Genomic DNA, 23,220 nt, shown 5'->3' on the forward strand with positions numbered 1-23,220 from the left:
CCAACAGAGGGGTGTGGGGTTGTCTAAATCATTTAAATGCCAGATTAATATTTTACAGATGGAGAAGACTGAAATATTCAGAAAACAAATTCAAAATAGCCTGATAACAGAATTCAAGTCTTCCTTTTTTGCATTCTGGGCAAAATGGATCCTTCAGAAAAGAAATGAATGATTATTAAACATTGCCGGTACAATATGAACATATCTGGGATGAGACATACATGGTAAGTCCCACAATTATGGTACAGGCTTTTGCTTTTTCGTGTTTCATGTTTACATACCACAGTGTACTCATCAACACGGCAAAGTCTGATTGAGTTATTCTCAACACGCTCATGCAGTCAAATGTTTCTCACACCCTAAAGGCATTTGCTTCATGCTGACATTGGCACAATACCACATCGTTCCTGTGAATCACAACGACTTCTGTGTCAGAATATATATAGAAAAGATGAAAAACCTTCTTAATATATTTTAGTCACTCTAATCCATTAAAACTTTAATTAAGATCTTAAGAAGATGGAGCATTTTCTAATTTTTATACACATCCTATTTTGCATTAGCATCCCGTTTAATTAATCTTCACTGCTGCTGAAACATTTCCACCACTATAGCTTGTGTCATTTTAACAAATGAAAATATTTGGGGGGAAAAACACTGCCATGATCTTTTATGATAAGCAATGTTGTAGATTGTGAACTATGTAAAAGCTTGTAAATGTGCTTCCATATTCACATCATGTGCATTGCTATTCTCTACTCAGAAACCACTATATCTGAAGTTTAATATACTTTTAATGTTTGCAATGTAACCAAAAATCCAACAAGAACTAAAATAGGATTCCTGCAAGAATTCACTTTTACAACATAGAACTCATGGTGGTGTTTTTAATGAAAACAGACTCACATTATGTGAAAGTTAAAGATGTAACAAAAAAAAAGATGTAAGGTCATTTAGGGATGTTTCACTTTAATTCCTTTTAAATTAATGAAATTGACTTTTTGCCCATTAGTCCATTACCCTGACAGTCAAAGACTCATCCTGACTCACGCTGACCTCACTGTTGGAGCTGCATGCTTTTTGTTCACTGCTGAACTGCTTCATTATACTTATGAGAGTTCTGTTTTGTAATTTCCTTTTTTTTCTGGCGACCTGGAAAATAAATGAATCTGTTTGGAAAGCATATTTTGGTTCTCCTGTTGTTTTAAATGTGTTATAAAAATCACTTAACTTCACTTTAAAGGTTAACGGATGCCCCAATCTTAGACTGTTTGTGTTCTGGAGCTGGCTTCCTTCAAGAATATTTGCATGCAAGCAAATGAAATTTTGACCATTCTCCTCATCCTTGCCACTGGGAAGGAATTTTACAAAATGATGCTATCACCACCATCATGTTTGACTTTAGTGATGATATCAGTGAGGTAATGAGCAGTCTCTGGTGCATGTCAGACATAATGCCTGGAGTTCTGCCAAGCATCGTTATATTTTACTTATCAGAGCAGAGAATCCTTCCCACATGGTGTCTGAGTTCTTAAAGAAGGCCTGTTAAATGACTACGTCAGTTGTTAAATGCTTTATAACGAAAAGCCTTTTGTCTTCTGTCAAGCACCACTACAACAAGACAGTGTTCTAACATGGCTGTTCTTTGTACAGGTTCTCTGCGTATTTGGTCACCTCCTCTATCAAAACCCTTCATTCTTACTCTGCTTTGCCCATTTCTTCTTCTTAGTTAGTTAGGGAAACCACTGTGTTCTCATGAAGAATCAAAGCTTTAGAAATAGTTTTACACAGTTGCCCCGATTTACTCTAGACTTTTGCCATATTTATTTATTTTTCTCATGGACATGACGTGTGGTGTCCAAGGCTTGTTCATTTTGCCCAGGCTCCAGGCTACTTTAGTCATATTCTAGATACATATGAAAGCATAATTAGGGCACACACAATCAAATAACTTTGCAAAATAATACATATGGCAAAATATTTTATTATTCAATGTAGACTGATTGAATATGTAAAAACTGTCAATTTAAGGCTAATTCTTTATGTGCTGAAGCAAATACACTTTGAAACAACTATAGTAGTGTCTGCAACCTTTCATTGCTTGTAGCCAATTTTTTCATAAGTCCAAGGCAAGTCAAAAAGGTAATGTGTGAGGTTTGGCACTGTCCATGGTGCTGATCTGTCTGAGAACCGATTGACGGTACAATAAATGCATTTTTTAAAAAGAAAACTAATGTAAAAAGATTGTAAAAAGTATCACAGGATCTGCTGTTGTGTAAATTGTCAGATAATTAATTAAAAGCTCTGTTGTGACATTGCCAAATAGCTTTTTGTTTGTTCAACAGTCCAAAACTGAAAGAAAATCAATGCGCAATCAACTAAAAAATATCAAACAAAGAAAGGCAAAAAAACTCCAACAACAATGGAATGAATGTTCACGACTTTCACTTTATGAATAACTTAAAAGTGTCAGCAAACAAAACATGGGAATTGCTTGGGAATTTTGACTTCTAGGAAAACATTTGAGATCTTGGGAATGAGGAGATTTTCTCATATATTTAAAGCAGCTGACACGCTGTACTCAGTGTACTGTACTGTGAGTATAATTGAGGGATCATTTGCAGTCATGTGATGAGATTAGTCATTCTATACATAAAATAATTAGCTATTACAGTATTTACCATTAAATATTAGTGATTCAATTAAATTATGTAGATATCAGCCAGTGATGCTGGCAAGCTCTGTCATAATTCTGCACACCTTCTAGAAAAGGTACAATATTTTTATGTTTCTTTTTGCTTGTTGGTTTGATATTTGTTTGCTTTCTTTCCCCTAAATCACAGTGTGTGGCAGTGTGCATGTAAATGCAGCTGTGTGCCCTCTGTGTCAAGACTAAGCTGAGATGAAAAATAAGCTGAGACAACTATTGAGTTCCCTCCCTCCTGTGGTCTCCTCCTGCTTTCCATTTCCTCACCCCCCACTTTTCCATAGACTGTTATCCAATTAGGTGATTCTCATTGCTTTAATCGATAGAGACGTGAACGGGCAGGCTGACATGCATACACACACACACACACACACATACAAATAACCCACCCCACAGAAAGCTCCACCTGTTCCACAACTAGTGTCTAGTGTGGATGGACTATAGAAATTAGAGATATCGGGTAGGGAGTGAAATGTGAATATAAGTGACAGGAGCAGACCCACAATTAAGTGCCACACAGGATGGCAAAAGGGAGGGAAAGTGTGTGATTAAATCCAAGCCACTTTGCACACTTCTGACACAATTCTGTACAATCACACACACACACACACACACACACACACACACACACACACACACAGACACGGCCATCAGGTAAAGGGAGCAGTAAATCATCTGAATAAATCATTCAAAGACATAATTTTCTGTGAGACTCAAATCTATTTGGACAGCTCTTTTATAGAATGGTCTACAGTTTTAGAGATGCAGATACTGACATGTGCCATTTTTCTATAACTCACTTTGCTGTAACAGTTCTTATCCTTTATGGCTTAGAGATTACTTTCAGCAGTTCAGATGTACTGTAGCACAGATGCAGATTTAGATATAGATGTGGTGGTCTCTCAATTAAAATTAGCAGGCACACTCTACTGTGGTTTATATTATCTTATGTATTTGCTGTGACTTTGACATGTATTATCAACATGTATCTTGAAGTGAGTAGCAGGAAAAAAAAATCTGAATTCACTCTCTATGGAAACAAACTGACGTAAACCATATTTTTAGTCGTCTAAGGAGCTTGGAAAGAAAAGCGTCTGGTTTCTTGAAGGCGTTTCACTTCTCATCCGAAAAGCTTCTTCAGTTCTAGGGTGGAGAGTCCCAGATTTAAGCCCTATGGGAGTGTTCCCCAAAGAGGGACAATAAACCCACTAATGATCCTCTACCTAATCACACGAGCCAAGGTGTGAAAACGGGTGTAGGTCATAATCAGCCAAGGTTTCGCGTGAACCCGCTGTGGAACCCTGCCACACCCTATCATGTGATTTCCTGAGGTCAAAAGGCCCAGGATGGTAAGGGATCTCAAAACTGGATTATAGATGGCAGACAGTTGGTGTCGTAAACCGCGTCTGTTCAAAGATGGTTGTTCACAGTGGACATAGATGGCTTCTTTCAATCCTTATTCAAACCATCTGTCTTCTCTGTCCAAAATGTGAACATTGCATCCTCGAAAGAGTGACCTTTGTCCTTTAGATGCAGATGGACCATTGAGTATTGTCCTGTCGATGTGGCTCGTCTATGTTGTGCCATGCGTTTATGAAGTGGCTGTTTGGTCTCTCCAATGTAGAGGTCTAAGCATTTCTCGCTACACTGTACAGGACATACTACGTTGTTAAGTTTGTGTTTAGTAGTTCTGTCTTTGGGATGAACCAGTTTTTGAGTGTGTGGCTCGGTCTGAAGTACACTGGGATGTCGCACTTGGACAAGACTCTCTCTTTCCAAGCTCCTTAGACTACAATGACCTGGATGACCGAGAACCTTTACAGACACTTATTTTTTGTCCTTTTTAATGGTAGAGTCTATTTATGTATAAAAACATGGAAATTCTGTTTTTAAATATGACACTGGTTTACTTTCCTAGATTTACTGTAGGTCAAAGAATTTGTCACACCTTTGAAAAATAAATTACTAAATTAAACTACCTAACATCTCTAATGACTAAGAGGCGCATTTTGTGATATTTATTTATGCATAAAAAAAACCTAAGATAATAAATCAACCAAATCGTATATAAATGACTGTACAAAAGACAGAAGAGATGCAGAGTGTGGACCTGAACTTGCTTTGTTTATAAATCTTACATATCACTAAAATCTGGCAAATTGCATTCTTTGGATCATGAACCTGGCTTCTTTAACCTGTCACTTCCACTGAGATTTGAAACATCCGAGATTCTGCTGAACCTTCTGCCCTACAGCATTATTACATCATGACTTTTTTTTTAGCTTGGTGATCTCCAACTAATCCCTCTACTGAACTGCATCCACCAGCCTCTGCTTCAGACACATAATGTGTCTTAGAGAGAGTCCCAAGTGCTGATTGCATAATGAGCAACTACCTTTGCAAATCTGGTGCTAATTACACTTAGACTGGCGCCATAAAGTGACTGAAAGGCGAGGAGCAAATTGCCACGCTCATGTATGTAAATCTAGCCCTTAAAGACAACATGTTGTTTATGCTGCTGTTCATACTTCTGACTGCAGTAGGTTTTGACATTTATTGTCAATTATCTTTAGAAATCCCTCATGAAAAGCCCATTTAGTGCCACTAAATTTTGAATTTATATGGCAACAAATTCGAATATTTTTCACTGGTGGCCTGTAAGTTAGCAAAAAGATAAGTGAAATGCATATAAGTAATTTCTGAAAATGTGCTAATTGTAGCTTATAAGGTTCATAACAGAGAAAACGAATAGTTAAATAGTACTTCTGTTTGAAGCAGTGTAATTCACCACTTTTAATCTACTTAAATTGCCACCAATCTATTTAAATTATAGTACGTGAGAAACAGGCAATGGCAAGGTCAACCATGTCACTACTTAACCAGACAAATAGGCTGATAGACAAGTTCAGCAGCCACAGCTACACTAACAGCCGGGCAAACAGAAGAAGAATAGGCTGACTGGCAGAGAAATGACAGGCAGTATGCTCAGTACCAGAACAGAAAGACTGCGAAGATTTTTTATTTTTTGCAGTGCCCACAAGTTTGGACAGACTGACCAACACACTGATGGGCTCTGAGGCCTGTAGGAGCCAGTACAAATGAAAGTAGGGAAAAAGAGAGAGCGACAGAGAGAGAGAAGCAAAATAGTTATTAATCAGTAATCATTTTAGATTCCAAATTTTAAAAGATCAATTGAATTTAGTCTTCAATGCAAAATGTGCATTGAATGTGCACTATCAGCAAGACTAAAGGACAAATAAAGACACGTATTGGAGGATTCAGAAGCATGCTGGTGGCTTAGTGTGCCCGGTCAAAGAGCAAGCATTCAAATGCAGTCTCCTGGAGCGCTGTCACATCTCTCTTTAGTCACTGTCTTTATTTCACACGGTTCTAATATTCTAAATAAGACACTTGAGATTCAAGCTGCTCAGTTTCACTGAAATAAATAAGGAAGAAACAAATGCAGAAACACGCACGTAGAGCCCAGCTAATGGAATGACTAAGGTTGGAACTTCAAAGAATTACAGCCTGAGTACCAAACATCACTGTAGACCCTTATATCAAAGCAACAGCTTTAACAAGGCTCTTAGAGGTACACGAGTGCACATGCACTCATGCACATACAATGCATCCACACAAACTCCCCTGAGGGAATCTCTAAAATGGAGATACACTTACAGTTTGGGCACCATTGTTTGCTATGGGCATGAATCCTGCTGCCTGTTTTGAGTGAAATGCAAACAACCCCACAGATGTATTCTCTGTTTTTCCCTTTTCTGTTTCACCAAGCTAATATAATGTTTTGTGTGTGTGCTCTTACTTAAGTGTGTGAATGGATGTTGATAATAGGGCTCTTTGTATTTGATTATCAGTTAATTAAATCACGGAAGGGATTCTAAGTCCTAACATGAAAACTGTCAGAACTTAGAAATCCATTCAGGGCTTTTTCCCCTTTCTTTTTTTTTTTAAATCTCTAAAGTCAATTTAAAAAAAAAAAAACTGCAAAGTGAGAACAGTGATTCTGTTTTATTCACGTTTCTAACTTTGAACCCATTCTACCCTCCTCTTCACCTGTTTTCTTTAATCAATAAGAAAAAAGGGATCCAATACTGAAAGAAGGAATACTAATTAATGCAAATCGTCTGTAGTGATTTTGTGGTGCAATATTAACAAGCTGTATGCATTTGATCACTCTGAATTCACTTTTAAATATGCAATTACTACAATTTCTTAACTGACCTTCTTCTGCTTGTAGAATAAAGGGTCACGGGGAAGGGCTGAACCTCATCCCAATTACAACGTATGTAAATTTAACAAAGCTGCAAATTAATCACAGTCAACTGTGTGTACTATAAAGTATATTTCAAATATAAATATGAATACGATGTATGCACAAGTATCAGACGAAGCAAATAAACTAAAAGGACATGAGCACGGGTGCAGCAGGATCACAACAAAATGTTAGATCTCCGTTTCTTTCTTTTTGTGCCTGCTCATTATTGTGCCTTGATCAAATCTCTGTTTATTCTAAGGCAGCCCGCCAGTCAAAAACGATCGCAGGCACATGGATGCTTGTGTGACGATCAGTTTGTCTTTCCATTTCACTTTGTGCCAAAATACGAGCTTCTCTGTGAAAAACTTGAACTCAGTATAATGGTTCCCAAATCATGGATACTGGCCCATATGTGCAGCAGTTGTGTCTGCTCAAGATAGCCTGATTGTTGGATTTTGTTAATTCCATGTTCTATAGAAAGAATTTTGTACTACACAGTAGATGTTTGTAAGAGTGAATCAACCACGACATTTCTAAAATCAGATAATCCTTACATCCTGAGAGGAAGACAATAGCTGGGAATGTATTTATATTGCACAGGCTTTTGGATGACTATTAGACAATTTAGACAAATGTCCTGATTAGCAATTCACACAGTGTAGTAGAAAAGAATGTGTGTGACACAGCCTGTTGTTAGATGACTCATTAGTCATGTAGGCAGTGCCAGTATTTCTGCCTCATTCCTATATTTTGTCATTTGCAATATTTCTGAATTCAAATGCTTACAGCAATAAAGTGAACATGTCATTCAAAGTTGCTTAGCTGAACTGAGTGTCCACATCATTAAATTACATCTTGTAATTTTTCACAGCACACTTCATTAAGCACACAATGCCTTCTGTTTAAAAACAATGATGATGACTTTAAGATAAATTTTTAAATAAAAATAATGAAAGTTGAAGGTAAATGTTTATAAAGAAAGCTATTCTTGGGTTCTTTTGTTTCCTATCTCCAGCAGCACCAGCTTAAAGTTAATGTATACGTTTATTTGTTCACGTCTTGCATGATGTTATGGTGTGCTCACTGTGTATGTTTGTTCATGTATGCCCTGTAGCACTGTCAGCTATGTCACAGTGCCAATTAATACACCCACACATTCTTTCTCTCTCTGCTTATTTTTAATGATGTTCTGGGTTATCATAATTTATGTTGTGCTACAGAGCCCATTGGTGAGAACAAGGGTTGCTGCTAAGAGTTTAAGCATGTGATCAGCAGGTAAACAAACAAAAGAATTGGGTTTCAGACTCCATTGTTCTGCTACAAAGCAGTCAGGTCAATATATTTTATTTCTGTTCTTAATGCCCAATTAAAATACATTTATATCTTTAGGATCCTTCAAGAGCTGCATCGTAAATCTGTATCCTAGCTAAATGAGCTACTAAATGAGCTTTACAACCATACATTTGCTAGTAAAAAGATGGGTAAATGGTGTACATACTTAGTAAAAGTGTTGCGCTATCTGTTGTTTCTTTTTATGCATACATGGGAATACCATGTGTACAGATCTAACAAGCTTAAAAGTCAATATTTGGTATGACCACCTTCATTCTTCCACAAAGCCTGGACTCTCCTCGGCAAGCTACCGTATAAATTCTTAAACTAGTCTTCAAGAATAGTTCCCCAGTCTTTAAGGACATTCAAAGCTCTTCTCTGAATCTTGGCACACTTTTGTACCATTTTCTGTCAAGATGATCCCACACTGCTTGAATAATGTTGAGTTGCTGAGGTTAATTTGGAATACCTCAGCCTTTTCTCCCCATTTTCCTTCCTTAAAAAGGGCTTCTTGACAGTTTCCCCTTGATTGAGGCTATTTCTGATGAGGGATCAGGATACAGGTCCTATGTCAGGTCTTGTTATTGCTTTTAAGTTATTATAATTTCTTAAAGATATGTCTATCAAATCCTATCTTTCTGCTGGTAAACAATTTTGCAGGTCTCCCACTTCTCTCCTCCATTTGTCCAGTTTCCTTAATTTTTTAAGGGTATCCAGCACACCAAAATATGGCAAGTTTTTGGCTACAGTGATAGCTCTTTCAGAATCACCTTGTTAGTGCAAAAATACCATTTTATGCCTGTCAAACTATCTTGCTATCTCCTTTTTGCATTCTTCACAGATTGCACTAAAGAAAGGAGAAAAAAACAAAAACAACTACACAAATGATGTGTTTCTGTGACAGGCTGCTAGTAACATAGTGTCCAAAGTTACAATTTAAGACTGGTTCTTTGCTAAGTTGTCTGTTAGGCGTAGATACAAAACTGGTTCATCCCTTGGGAGAGATGTTTATGCTTGAATGATTCATAGGTCAGTGTTTGGTGGCTTAACAAACAAACTAACAAACAAAATAAAGGCATTCCTCTGAGGATGTCCTTGGAAAGAGCACTCTGAAAAATTAAAAGAAAATCTGACTCTTTGGAAGGAAACAAAATAACAATTTTTGTACAGTGTATATGCACTGCAAACATGCTCAGATTTAATAATTTTGTAAATGTTTCTGTTCATATAAAAAGCACAAACCTCCAGTAGTCCTCACTGAATCCTGTTTCTTATTACTACAGTGATAAGTCAACAAGTCAAACTAAGCTTAGTTATACGTGATTTTTTCATATTGAATTCCAATTTAAAATCAAGCCTGTTGGTTTGGGTTGTGAACCAGCAGCTCTCTCTGACAGGCATAGTTTGTAATAAATATAAATGCCCACATGGATGAAAAAAAGTTGTATAATTCAGAATGTCCACTGATTGAAAATATGAACATTCCAGAGTCAATTTCTTCTACAAACTAGATTTTAATTAAATAAACTGGCTGGAAACCAAAACAAAAAAGAGAGAGGGAAAAAAAAACACTCATATCCTCAACTGATTGTGATGCAGGTCAACTCATAAAGGCCTGCCAGCAATGCAAAATAAAAAGAAAATATTTTTAAAAGTTGGCCAACTTTTCAAATGTTTATTTTTTTCCCACACGAATCAGTTTATGTTCGTAATATAGAATAGGTCAGGAAAATGCTGAAATGACTGTGAAAGCACCGCATGCTTATGTGTTTCAATTTTACACTGATAACAAGATTAAGATTGTCTGTAGAAATACTGTAAATTTTACACATTTTTAAATATATCTGCATTGGATCAAATGGAAATTAATACATGTATTTAACTGTGTTATATAAACAATTAAGGATTATTAGAAAATCAAAAAAGGGGCTGGGGTATCAACATAAACGCAAATGATTCCTTTTTAAAAAAAATCTAATTAAAGCAAACGTGTAATTTGGAATATGTGAAGCAAACACCGAATTACACCCATCCCTATATAAGGCCAATATAAGAAAAGCTATTTAAGAAAATCCCCAAAATGTTGATTCTGTTCATCTGGGCGTAGCGTTTACAGTGGGAGAAAACTCTACGTCCAGATGAACAGAATCAACTTTTTGAGGATTTCCTTACCTGGATGACTGAGCATGCATCAACATGTTTAAGAAAAACATATTTCAATTTGAAACAGATACATTTTATTAGTCCTGTTGGTCCAATGCATAAATGTTACAGCACGGTATTATCTCCCTACCTTCTTGCACAGCCTGGAAAGGGTTGTTCCCATCAACGAACTCCACAGAGATGGTGATCTTCTCTGTCTCCAAGATCTCGTTGTTTAAATTGAGATCCGCCACAGCAAGGCGAAACACCTCATCATCTTTCCGTGCTGACTCATCAAAGATGGCACCTATTAGAAGAAGAAGGAAAGAAACAAAAAATGCATTATCTTTTGGGTTATTTTTACAGAACTCTGAAGTATGTAATCTACAAAGGGAATTCTTCAAAGAAATGACTCAAAATATAATTCCATCCAAGTGGATTTAGTGTTCACCCTACCTATAGAAAAACTGCTGATGCCTTTTCCACCTGTGCTTGAGTTCCCCAATATATAACCACCGTCATCCCCTTCGGAAAAAAAAACCCTTACAAATACTACTCACTACTACTAGTAATGTGTTTACAGGGAATCTCCTTCATTTGCATTCTTTAAATGGCTAACTGCCTTGTAATACTGGTATTGGAAACCAAACGCAGCAAAATTTAACCAATTATATTACCCACATTCATGAAATCAGCTTCAAATAAGTCTAGAAATATAGACTTTAAGTATTAAGCCCCTGATCTGGCATCCTGCATGAAAAAGAAGGGACTAATGGGCTTACATGAATGTTCATTCCAATGTCAAAATCTACCTAGTGTAAGGCACCGACTCAGACAAAACAGTTGCCCCACAAGGGGAAATGGAAGAAGAACTGGTGTGTGTTAGTATCTGTAGTGGCAGATAAAGTTTCCACTAGTGAATACTAAATTAGTCATAAAAATAAATGTCAACCTGCAGTGCTGCTGAGACAGACAAATGAGGCAACGTGGGGTGTTGACTGGCTAGCAGAGATTCGGTCTATGCTTTGGTCTGTTACACACAATTAACCGTATGGTTTTTTTTTCTTCTTTTACTTCTCTTTAGCCTCTCAATTCAACCCAGTTTATCCCCTGAATCCACTGGGCCACTAATTGTGTAAGCCAGCGCAGTGAAGCACTGCTAACCGCATTTCATTGACCAGAAAATAAGCCTCATACTGTATAGTGTGGATGTGTGTGCCTGTGCATGTGTGTAAGACACAGGTTGCAAAACCCATTAATAACCAAGAAGGCTGCATTAGCTGAGGGCTGTTTTGTACCACATTTAGAAAACTATATCTGTAATTGGCTGTGCATAGCCTGATGTTAATACCACAAAGGTTGTGGACTAAATCCCAGAGAGCCCAAACTTCACCATCTTTATTTTGCAGTACTTTGGATAAATCATCCAGGAAATTATATATTACATTATTACAATAAGATTAGTCGGTTCCTGTGCTTTAGAAATCCACTTGCCTGTTTAATCATTTAAAAAATCTCTTTATTATGCTCTTTTTTAGGTTACTGGAATCTGTCAAACTGCCAATAATTTAATTGTCAATACATTTATTTAGAAAAAGATATGTGCCTAGCAAAACTCATAAAACCCTAAATATTATCACATCTGCAACAGTTTAAACAAAGTTTTGAATAAACTCAACTTCTGAAGGACAATCCATTTCAGCACAGCCTTTATACGCACACCTCATTCAAAACCACATGCAGTTAGGAATGATATGTTAACTGCCTCTGCGTCAAAGGCCTCATTAAATATGTATCCTTCAATCACTTGATTCTTCAGCATTAGGCAACTGTAAATACCAGGCAACTGATTGAGTCTTGGTTGTTTTTATAATCATGCAGTATAGATGAGGTGAGACAAGCAGGCCTGGACAAAGCGATAAAGAATGAAGCACAAAGACATTAACTATTCCATTAGTGATAAATTTTGAATAAGGTCCCAATCAGTTTGAAGATGACACTGCTGGGAGAGGATTGGTACAGATTTTAAACTGGATCCATGACACTGTAAAGGTTATATGTCTAGAGGACAAAAGCACATCGAAATGTTTGACATTAGTAACCTGATTTATGACTTTCTGTGTGTTTTGCTTTGTGGATAAAGTTTTATAATTTTTTTTTGTCTTTTTTTTTTTACAAACATGCAGAGGGAACAGTAAATGGCTCCTTTAATCTAGGTTTCTACAAGGATGTTTCCATAGTAACCTGCTCCCAGGCATATGTTAAAAGCTTTACTGCATCGTACACCACTCTCTTTGCATATGGTTTGTTTCCTTGTAAAGTGTGTATTTCCTTTATCACACCAGCAATGCATTTTGGAATCTAGTGACCACAACGGTAATAAAAAGATATTGAAATGGAGAAGAAGACACCGTATTGTAGTATTTTTTCATGTCACTTTTCTTTCTTCTGTTATCCCTTATATCATTTCTCTATCAAAGCTGCTACACCTGCACGGTGATATATTAGCTACGTGGATGTGACTGAAAATAACACTCTTTAATCGAGACACAGTGTGCATGCAGAAAGGGAGATGAGAAAAAAACATGTAGGTGATAATGAAAAAAAATGTCCTTGGTCTGTGAAGCAGATTTGAATCTTCATCCAAATGTGTTTTAAAGATGCTTTTATGCCTTAAGGCTGTGGTTCTCAAGCTGTGGGTGGGCCCCCTTTCTGGGGCATAGAGTCACTGCAGGGGAGCATGAAAGTCCAAGGTAAAATGTGGACAAAGAATTGGAATTAAGTCTGGAAAATAAACACACTACAGTTCGCTGACTCTTTCTCTCACCTTTATTTCACTAAAGTTAAACTTGGCTCCTGTTGTTCCTAATGATTGAAGACTAGCATGAACCTTTGGAGGCTTCTGAACTCAAACACTAATCCAACTATTTAGGAATCTCCCAAATATCACCATCTTTAATGTGTACATATTAAAAAATAATTAACTTTTCACAAGAAGAAAGCACAAGACAAGAGATGAGAACAGACGATGGGTAAATGTCTGCTGTTTACTGTCAGCTATTTTGGAACAACAGCGTTACTGCATGCTGATTAGCAAACACGGACACACACACACAGACATGCACACACACAAACAACACACAGGGCCCTGGCTTTTCCTCCCTTCCAGTAATGTGATTGTGAGTGCAAAGGCAGACGTCACAGCATAAATCAGCAAGCCAGGATATAAAAGTAGTGAATCTTGCTTTACACAGATGCCTCAAGGGCAGTCTCAGACACACACACATACACACACACATATACAGCGTGTGAGCAGAAGTACTAAATCATCAACATTTTTCACCAACCATGCCTTCGACGTCAACAGCATTATCAGCAACAGTGGTCAATTTCTAGTGATGTAGGATTCAAAAACTTAAAGTGTTTTGGTCAAGAAGTATCGATCAAATGTCATCCAATGTTTAAGTGTTTAGTATTTATTTCCTAGTTTGTTTACATTGATAAAGAGGTAATAAATAACTTGTTTATCTACTTACTGCCAAACAACCCACTGGGATGGATGAGTGATGCTAGAGGTAAAAGAAAAATGAGGGAAATGTGTTGTCACACGAAGCCACAAATAATCTGAAGTTAGAATAGTCTTTTCTTTTGCTCCAGCCAATATCTGTTGGAATCTCAGTAATGTTTGCTTTTACATGTCCTCTCTTTTTATTCACTGTAAATATATGCAGTTAACAGACAAAGCAGCATCTACATGTTCATGTTTGGTCAATTTCTCCTTGTGATTTGAAAGTAACAAAATGTTGATACACACACTCAATCATACATATATATATATATATATATATATATATATATATATATATATATATATATATATATATATATATATATATATATATATATATATATATATATATATATATATATATATATATATATATATATATATATATATATATATATATATATATAGTGTGTGTGTGTGTGTGTGTGTGTGTGTGTGTGTGTGTGTGTGTGTGTGTTTGTGAAAGATCAAAGGATGATCATTAGTCAGTATGTGGGCTTTAATATCAGCTTTATTGCCATCATTGTGTAATCACACATGCATATTTATCTGCATAATTATCTGGTTTGCACAACAGAAGTTTATCTAGAGGTTAATTTTAAAAAAAAGATTTTTAACAAGGCTAAGAGTCAACACCCACGCTAGCAGTTGCAGACGTGTGATGCTGTGATGTAGAGTGCAATGTAACCACTGCAATTTACTATGTAGGCATGATAACTTTTATTAACATTTAATGTGCTTAATTAGCACTATATAACAAAAAATGCTGCTTATCAAAGAAAAATGGTTTGCTTTTTGAAAAACAAAGGGATTACTGTTCATTCTGTGTAAAATCGTATATGTATAACTCACTGTGGTTTAGTGAGATGCCGTGTGCGAGAACCATAAACATTTCCAATATGTACACAAAGAGTTGAATTGAATTTTTGTTTTTAAAAGGAGAGATAAGTGTTGCCATTGTGCAACAGGAAAAGTCTCGGCTACCAGAGTCAATAATCTTCAACTGAGGAACAATACATATGGACCAAAATTCACAGTATCCTAGGCAGTAGTGTGACTCTGACATAATAATAATTGGTGGAGAGACTCACAATGCCATCTATGCTGCTTTGGAAAATCCATTCCCATCTCACTTAGTTTTTACACCTGCCTCCTGGCCTTTTACGCTCATCCATTCAAGCTTTTTACTACTGTAAAGCTCCTCCTTGTTCTTTTCTCTCCCCATCACTACATGCCTCTATCTGATTCTCTTCTTTTCTTAAGGACGACTCGAAATGGGGCACTGAAGAAATACCTGAAATATCATTCCTTTGTCTCTCGAACAAACACACACCTGTTGTTGAAACTGCAGCTGATGACAGTAATGTGACAGGAACACTGACAAGGATAATGTGTAGGAATACACACACACACACCCACACACACACACACACACACACACACACACACACACACACACACAAACACACGTCACAGCATAAATCACATGATGTATTACTGATTTGTGACAAGGCTAGACCTAAGTGTTTCCGGCTCAATGTGATGATGAAAGCAAGGTAGCGGCAGTGCTGAGTGATGATGGCGATGAACGGCAGAGGTTATGGTCCTACAGTGTCAAATGTCCTGTTTGTCGCACACAAACACACGTGTGCGAAACACACAAACACACTGTTATTTACAGCAGTGATGTGAGAGCTGAAAGGGAGCGCATTTTGACACTTGGGAGGACAGTATAGAATTAATGTGTAAGAGTGTGTAGGTGTGTGTGTGTGTGTCAGAAAGGAAAGGGAGGAGGACAAAGAATTAATGGTCACTGGTGACCAGAGCAGGCCAGTGGAGTATGACAGGAACAGATATAAAAACAGCTCTAATATTTATCATATGACCTCACACTAGAATACACTCACATACACAATTCTCATGTAGTTTTGCTAGATACAGGGTCTATTGTGTTCCAGTATTCCCAGAAACATGGTTACTTTGTTATCAGGGTTGTGCATCTGCAGTAGGTTACTCTGACCATATCAAGCATGTGTGTACAATTAAATGAAATATGGAAGCAAACTGTGTGTGTGCGTGCTTGACTATATGTCAGAGGGATGCCTCCGATTGCCGTCTATCCCCTTGTGCATTCATGGACAAATCTCCCAGGTAACCTGATTTGTGCAAGAAAAATCTTTCGTTCTCCTCCTTTTTTCATCTCTCCTCCCTGCTTCCCTCCTCCTTCACTTCTTTCATTATAGGCACGTAAATTAATTTGCTCCATCGTTAAGGAGGCGAGCAGCCAGCAGAATTTGTAGTTCAGCAGCACGCCAGTTCTTTGTCAAACTGTCACACAAAGCTGTGCCAAGGTCGCCGCTTTCTTTGCCATGTCTCTGTCCCTGTCTTACCTTTTCCCCTTCTAATCTAGACAGACCTTTGCCTTACTGCTTCCTTTGTAGAGACCTACTGTTGATACCCAAGGCTTTGCTTCCTCCCACACATATGAATATACTTTTAGTAGGTGGAAAATTTGTTGTGTGTCTTCATTCATTAAGCATTAGGTGAAATAACTAGCTCATCTGAGATACATTTAAATTCATATCCCTTGGTGTGCAACCAGGAATGCAAAGGACAGAAAACTGACAGCAACATTTGTTTTGTGTTTCTCTTTAAGTCAGCTTTGGACTGTTTTTTGGCAAGGTCCAGCTGATTTCCAAACAACAGCTGACTCAGCTCCTGTCTGGCCAACATTGCCAGGGATCTGGAAACAGTAGAGTAGGTGGCTGTGAGCCAGTTATGAAAATATACTGAAGCCCAAGCCAAGTTATAAGTAAATGATAATTAGAGTGATAGCAATGTACCACTTGAATGACCTAAGGTGTATCTTCAGTGTACCTGTGTATACCCTTGACAGCTACTATGAAATGATAGCTCTGTTTGATAATGAGTCTATCTTCTCCTTCTTATCTATCATATCAGCATGTAGACAAAACTTGCACTGATCCATTTCTTGTACTAATAGTGACCTGAGTGTGAAATTACTCAGGCCCCAATCACAGAGGCCATCTGGCAACCACGGGTCACAAGGGAAAATATGTATTCCGTTGGCGAGTGGTTACTGGAGGGTGATGTTAGGCAGAATGAAATTGATAAATTTTCTAAAGTTCCAATCACACGGATCTATACGTATACAGTGCTGCATGTAAAAACTCATTTAGATTGCTTTAGTTGCTAGCAGACTGCCTGCAGTTCGTATGAAAGATCTGAAAAGTAAGACAAGCTGTAAAACGGAGAACATTCAAACTAAAAGTTATGCCTTTCCCAAACATGTTGGCTGCAGTGGTGAGGTACCACTTAAGCTAGCAGTCAGTGTTTTCTATGCAAACTACAATGAGTGCCACAATCACAAAAACGTTTTGATGCAGCACACATTTTGCTACTGATTTCACCTAGAAACTTCCAAAAATCTCCAGCAACCACGTGAGTGCACCTCCTCACAGACAAATGTATGGAGTAGGATACAGATGAGGCAAAATAATATTGAACAAATAACAACATGCTATGTTACTGTACGCACAATAAAAGCTTCCATAATGAGAGTGAGAGGGACAAGTGTTGTCATTGGGGCTTTTGAAAACTTTTACAGACATAAAAGAAACGCTGTTTGCCTCACAGCATGAGTTACGTCCAAACTGCTGTTACCTACCATGCTATGTTAGCTCTCCCTCTAGCAACTGGTGCACAGTTGCTGGCATAGTAAGCATAAAATACTCATGGCCAATCCAGCTTTTTGAGCCAGAATCAGACTGATAATCGATCCAAGTATTGGATTATTGCCTTCCTACTTCCTGATTTGGAGCTTTACCTGTTGAAGAGATTCCCTTTCTTTGTCAACTATCCTAACTTGCTCATTTCCTCTCCACCTCACCATCTCTCACATTTATACTTTTCCTTATGTCTGTCTCTTTTTAACATTCTTTTAGCCACTTTCCCTAATTCTCTTTCTCTTTGTTCTTTGTCCTCTGCCTTTCTATCATGCTTCGTCATGCCTACATTCCCTTTCAAGCTGTTTTCCATTTTGTACTCTTTATTTAGCTCAACCTTCCTCCATTTTTGGTGCTCTCTACCCCATGTTTCCTTGCTTGCTTTCCTCCTCATATTTCCCTAACTATCTCTTCTCTCTGCTCTCATTATCACTCTTCTCCCCCACCTTCGTATTTCATGTGATGCAGCGTGTGACATCTAATCCAAGTAAATCTGGCCTGGCTTGAAAAGACTCGATGTACTTAAAAATGTGTACATGTCTTTGTGTGTAGCAGGCAGACAGAGGCTTTCTTATTACCGAATCAATAATTCAGATGTTTCCTGCATCATTTAAAACAAATCACATATTCTATTTTTCCAACAAGGGCTGTCAAACTTGGCCAAAAATAACTTTCGGTATTTCCTTTAAAACAAAGCAAAGCAAAACAACACAAAATCCTAGTGTACTTATCCTCTGCTGTTCCTACTTCGTCAAACAGTATGCAGTATTGCAGGTGATTATGTTTCCTAGAATCAAGAAGCCATGTTTTCAAATACAACAGAAAACTCTGAAAGATATGTCCTCTATTGAGAAAGGCACAATTCTCTCTTTACTTTCTTTTGCAGCATTGTCATAATGAAGCAAAAGCCTTGCAGGCATATTTGAATGGTGGTAATATCCAACAACCAAAGGTTAGGTACCCAACAGCAATTCATTCACGCTATATTAAAAATCAAACTCAACTGGAATATAACAACCAAACCTTGACGTCATCAGCGTATGAAAACATTAACCCTTTAACAACCAAATAAATAAAACTTACACAAAACTGGCTTGTTTTTTGTGGAAGACTTTTTTCAGTATTTGATACTGATGAATTACAAACAACAACAAAAATGGACAAACAAAAATGAAGGAAATGTGTTTAAAAGGAAAGTGTAAGAGAGACTGTAAGGGACTTGAAAGAAATGGTAATAAAAACAGGTATCAAAAAACATCTGAATTTAACGTTCATATCTGCTTTTAACGCACGAAGCCGGTCTACTTGAGCACCTTGAGTCTTTAAAGCTCACCCTCCTGATTAATGCCGAACATTTGGGAGGATTTTGCCTGAAGCGCTGGTAAGAGGCTCCAGATTTGTACACATCATAAATGTCATATTATATTTCAAGGAAGGATGGATTTTATACAATCCGCCCTCTCTTGCCCTCCTTCCCCAGCAAACTGCATGTCTTCAGCATCTTCTGACATTTATATTCCTGCCGTAGTCTTCTTCAACCTCACGCTATCAAACTCTATCCTCGTCCCAATTCCCTATAGTTACAATTTCAAAACTTCTAAACTCTCCACCCCTTTGTCTCTTTTTTCTCTCCAGCATTTTCCTCTACTTCACTTCACTCCTTCACACTTCTCTCTAATTCACATAGCTTCTCTGCTTCTCCTTCTTTTCACCCAGCCTAATCTTTATCCCTCCATCACATACTTGTCATCTATGTCATCTAACATACATGATTTTTTTTCCCTGTCATCACCTGCCATCCTCTGGCCCTTCTCTCGTCACTTATCTTTCTGTTCTTCCTCTCACATCCCCCGTCTTATCCATTTTGTCATCTTCCCCGCTTGTTTTTCCTCACAACCTCATGTCCTCTCTTTGTCCTCTACAGATTTTTGAGCTCTGTTTATCATTACACAAGCACAACGTTTCTCTTCTGCTTAAGCACTTAAATACTAGTGGGGCTACACGAATGCACGCAAGAATAGGAACATGAATGTTTTCAGTGAAAGAAAGCACTCGTTCTAAAAGCGACACTAATATAAATGAAAATGAAAAACAAACTCCAAAGCAGAACTGTTATGATCTCAGATCTGTTTTTTGAGGTTTATTTCCTGCTTGAGTATTAGGTGTTCTTAGTTTTGTTTCTGGGTTAGGTTGTGATTTTCATTTATTCTTGAGTATTTTGGGAGCCTTTACTCTTGTTATAATTTAGTCCTAGTTATAGAGTTTAATTTGTTTCCTCAGTGTTTCCTGTCTTATCCTCCTTTGTCAGGTCCCCTAGGTTAAGTTTATGCAAGTGTTTTTATTTCTCTGTTTGGTTTTTACTTTCTGTTTTATTTTGGTAGTCATTTGTTTCTAGTGCCTCGTGTTTAGCTTTGCTTTCCCTTCTGAGTTGTTGTCAATCTACCTTTGTTATCCTCCTGTCTCTATTTCCCTGATTACCCTTTTGTCTATAAATTGTGCTGTCTTCCCTCAGTCGTCATCTCAGTGTCTGTTATCCATGTTGTGTTTCACCAGTCAGTTTTGAATTCTGTTCATTGTCCTGGTGAAATTCATATTGTGAAGTTTCCATCAGCTGAAATAAAGGCTTTGCTTTTGTTTTTCAGTCCATTTTTTGTGTCTGGATTTGGGTTCAAGTTCAAGTTAATTGTCAAGTCTATTCATCTGTCTCCATTTCCCTGTTTAGTTACTGTCTTCTCGTTCTAGTTTAATTTGGGAGTCATTTCTCTCCAGTGTCTTGTGTGTAGTTTTACTTCTACTCCATTTTCATTGTCTTTTACTATCTCTACCTGCATCTTATTACCCTCCTGTGTCTAACTCTCTGACTACCCTTTCACATATAGATAGTGCTATTTTGCCTACGCGTTTATCTTGGGGTCTTCAATCATTGCTGTGGTTCAGTTTTGAATTTTCTTCACTGTCCTGGTGAACTTTATATTATTAAGTTTCCATCAGCTGAAATAAAGGTTTGTCTTTTGTTTGTCAGTGAATCTTTTGTGTCTGCATTTGGGTCCTCAGTCCTGCAACTCACCAGGATATCATCAAGTAGCTCTGTAATGATTTCCTAAATCCACATTTTAGTTTATACCTCAAGTCATTAAAATGGATGAATAAGAAAAAAAAGAGTATATAACAGATGTGATCGCTTGATTATGATTACATCATAAAGGAAAACCGTACTTCATTATTCTGACCTATTTATAATTAATGCTTAACATAAACGTTCTAAGAACATGTGTTAATGAAGGATTAAATGCTCCGTATGGCTAACTAGCATAACAGAATGCAAACATGGCTTATTAGCATATCGTTACTTAGTGCAAGTTACTTATTTCTCATTCAGCCCATCATACACAAGCCACTGAAAAGATCCAGTTAGCTACAGCGACAAACCATTCCCTACATTTCTCTTCCATGGCTATTTTGCAATAGTCATGTACTGAGTTGGTGCACTTACTTTTTATACCCGCTATATGCCTTTCTTTGTAAGTTAATGACAGACCGATGTAGGTGGTTCAGCAGGGGGATAATCACAACACAGAACAGTAACATGAGGCTACATTTGCAGTCCAAAATTAGGTTGGATTTTAGAACCGCAATGGTAGTATCAGGTGTATATTTGCTTCATAAATGAGTGATCTATTTTTCTTTTTCATTTACTTTGTCTTACTATATTGTTCTTCATTACTGCCACTCTATCTGCCCACACACAGCATGGAGCAGAGTTAGTACCACTTTTGTTTTCCTCATTTTCACTCCATCGTTCTTTTTTCTGTCTCGCTGCCTATCCTTTTATCTCTCGCTCGCTCTCTGATGAAACACATTTTCTCTCCTCCACCCATCACTATCCCTCTGTCATGCTCTCTCTCCCACCACCTATCTCTCGAGCCCTCATTCCCTCAAGGCCTCTTCTCAGTACACTACCACCCCCACGGAATACCTTCTGTTGCAAACCTGCACTCAGCTTGCTCATATTCACTACTAATACTCACACTCATGCAAATGCTCACACACATATATGCTCAACAGTGAGCTGTGAGTCAGTTAAAAAGTCATAAAGAGCATAATAAAGCTCCTCTATCTACAAACCTATTAGCAATGGGCAATCCTCGCGGTCGCACAAGCATGCTAGAAACAAAAACACTGACATATTTGGACACGTGCACACACATACTCTTCATACATGCAAAAATTAACCTGCCAGTCTGCGTTTCCGTGCAGGTTTAAGTGGTTATAATCAACTCCTAATGAATCCTGATGTTAGATATTCATTACAGAGATAACACGTCAGTGTTTGTAGCTACATGATGGATAGTTGCCAAAGCGATGATGTCGTTGTGAACAAGCAGAATCTTGATGCACTTCTCATTCATCAACTGAGAAATTCCTTCTGCGTTTTTGAGGTTTGGAAATTCAGCAAAGATTAAAGTTAGAGAAAGACTGTAGTACAAATCACCTGCTTTGGGAATTCTACCTGGGATCTTATTGAAATGTTCTGTACCTTTCTTGAGAATTTAAGAAAACTTAGAATGACACATAGAAAACTCACAGAAACATCTAATACATTTTCCAGAACAATAACTATGACCATAAAAGCAACAATAGAATTTTTTAAATGCATGTTCACAGTATTTATGCAACCAGAACAATGCAATATTTCACTTTGGCAAACAGTTTCCTTATTGTAACTTAAAGAAAAGCAGGGGGTCAATGGTATAGCCATCTGATATTTTTATGGTCAATTAAAGTGACATTCTCTGCTTCAGCTGTAATTCACATTTAGATGACTACAATATTTGATCTAATGTTATCTATCCAAATAATTAACTTAAAAGCCATTATAAAAGAAGAACAGAGTTTGTAAAGCATATTTAAATATAAAATGCACTTCTAGGATCACTTTTGTGGGATCCACATTTGATTAGAATGAATGAAAAGGCCTGGTTTCCATGATAAAAAACTGAGCGAGCAAGATTCAAGGAATTTTGAAGCTGAGTACATAAGCCCTTGACATTTTTTCAGGCAGTCAAGTAATAAAGTTTGCTGTCAAAAGCCGTGTGCAGAGATCGAGGCTTAAATGGCTTGAAAAACCCGTTATGAAGGTGCTTAATAAAAAAAAAAAAAACCTAAACCAACACAAAATCTAACCTGAAGACAAATGTTTTACCATTTTTTACAATTGAAAAGATGTTTCTTGAAACCTTTCAGCCATTTCTCAAAACTATCAAAATATAAAAGAAAAAACTGTTTTCAGTTTTCATTCACAACCTCTGAGTGAATGAGTAACAACCAACAACTGCATCAAAACAGTTTCCAATGCTCAAGAGAAAATAATTTTCAGATCACACAAACAGTAACTCAAAAAAATGTTCAGCACTTTCACCCTCATGTGGTCATCATACAGTTTACAAAATAA

At 37.3% G+C, this 23,220-nt stretch overlaps 1 protein-coding gene across 1 annotated transcript in view; it reads right to left on the reverse strand.

Annotated features, from left to right (window-relative positions):
* Nucleotides 1–23,220, reverse strand: part of grid2 (glutamate receptor, ionotropic, delta 2) — a 487,335-nt gene that overhangs the window by 388,629 nt on the left and 75,486 nt on the right. The window contains exon 2 of the mRNA XM_031760306.2: nucleotides 10,606–10,761. Within this exon, the coding sequence (XP_031616166.1) occupies nucleotides 10,606–10,761 (156 nt within the window). The remainder of the gene's footprint in view (nucleotides 1–10,605; nucleotides 10,762–23,220) is intronic.

This window comes from Oreochromis aureus, linkage group 12 (assembly GCF_013358895.1).
Source record: "Oreochromis aureus strain Israel breed Guangdong linkage group 12, ZZ_aureus, whole genome shotgun sequence".
NCBI classification, from domain to species: domain Eukaryota; kingdom Metazoa; phylum Chordata; class Actinopteri; order Cichliformes; family Cichlidae; genus Oreochromis; species Oreochromis aureus.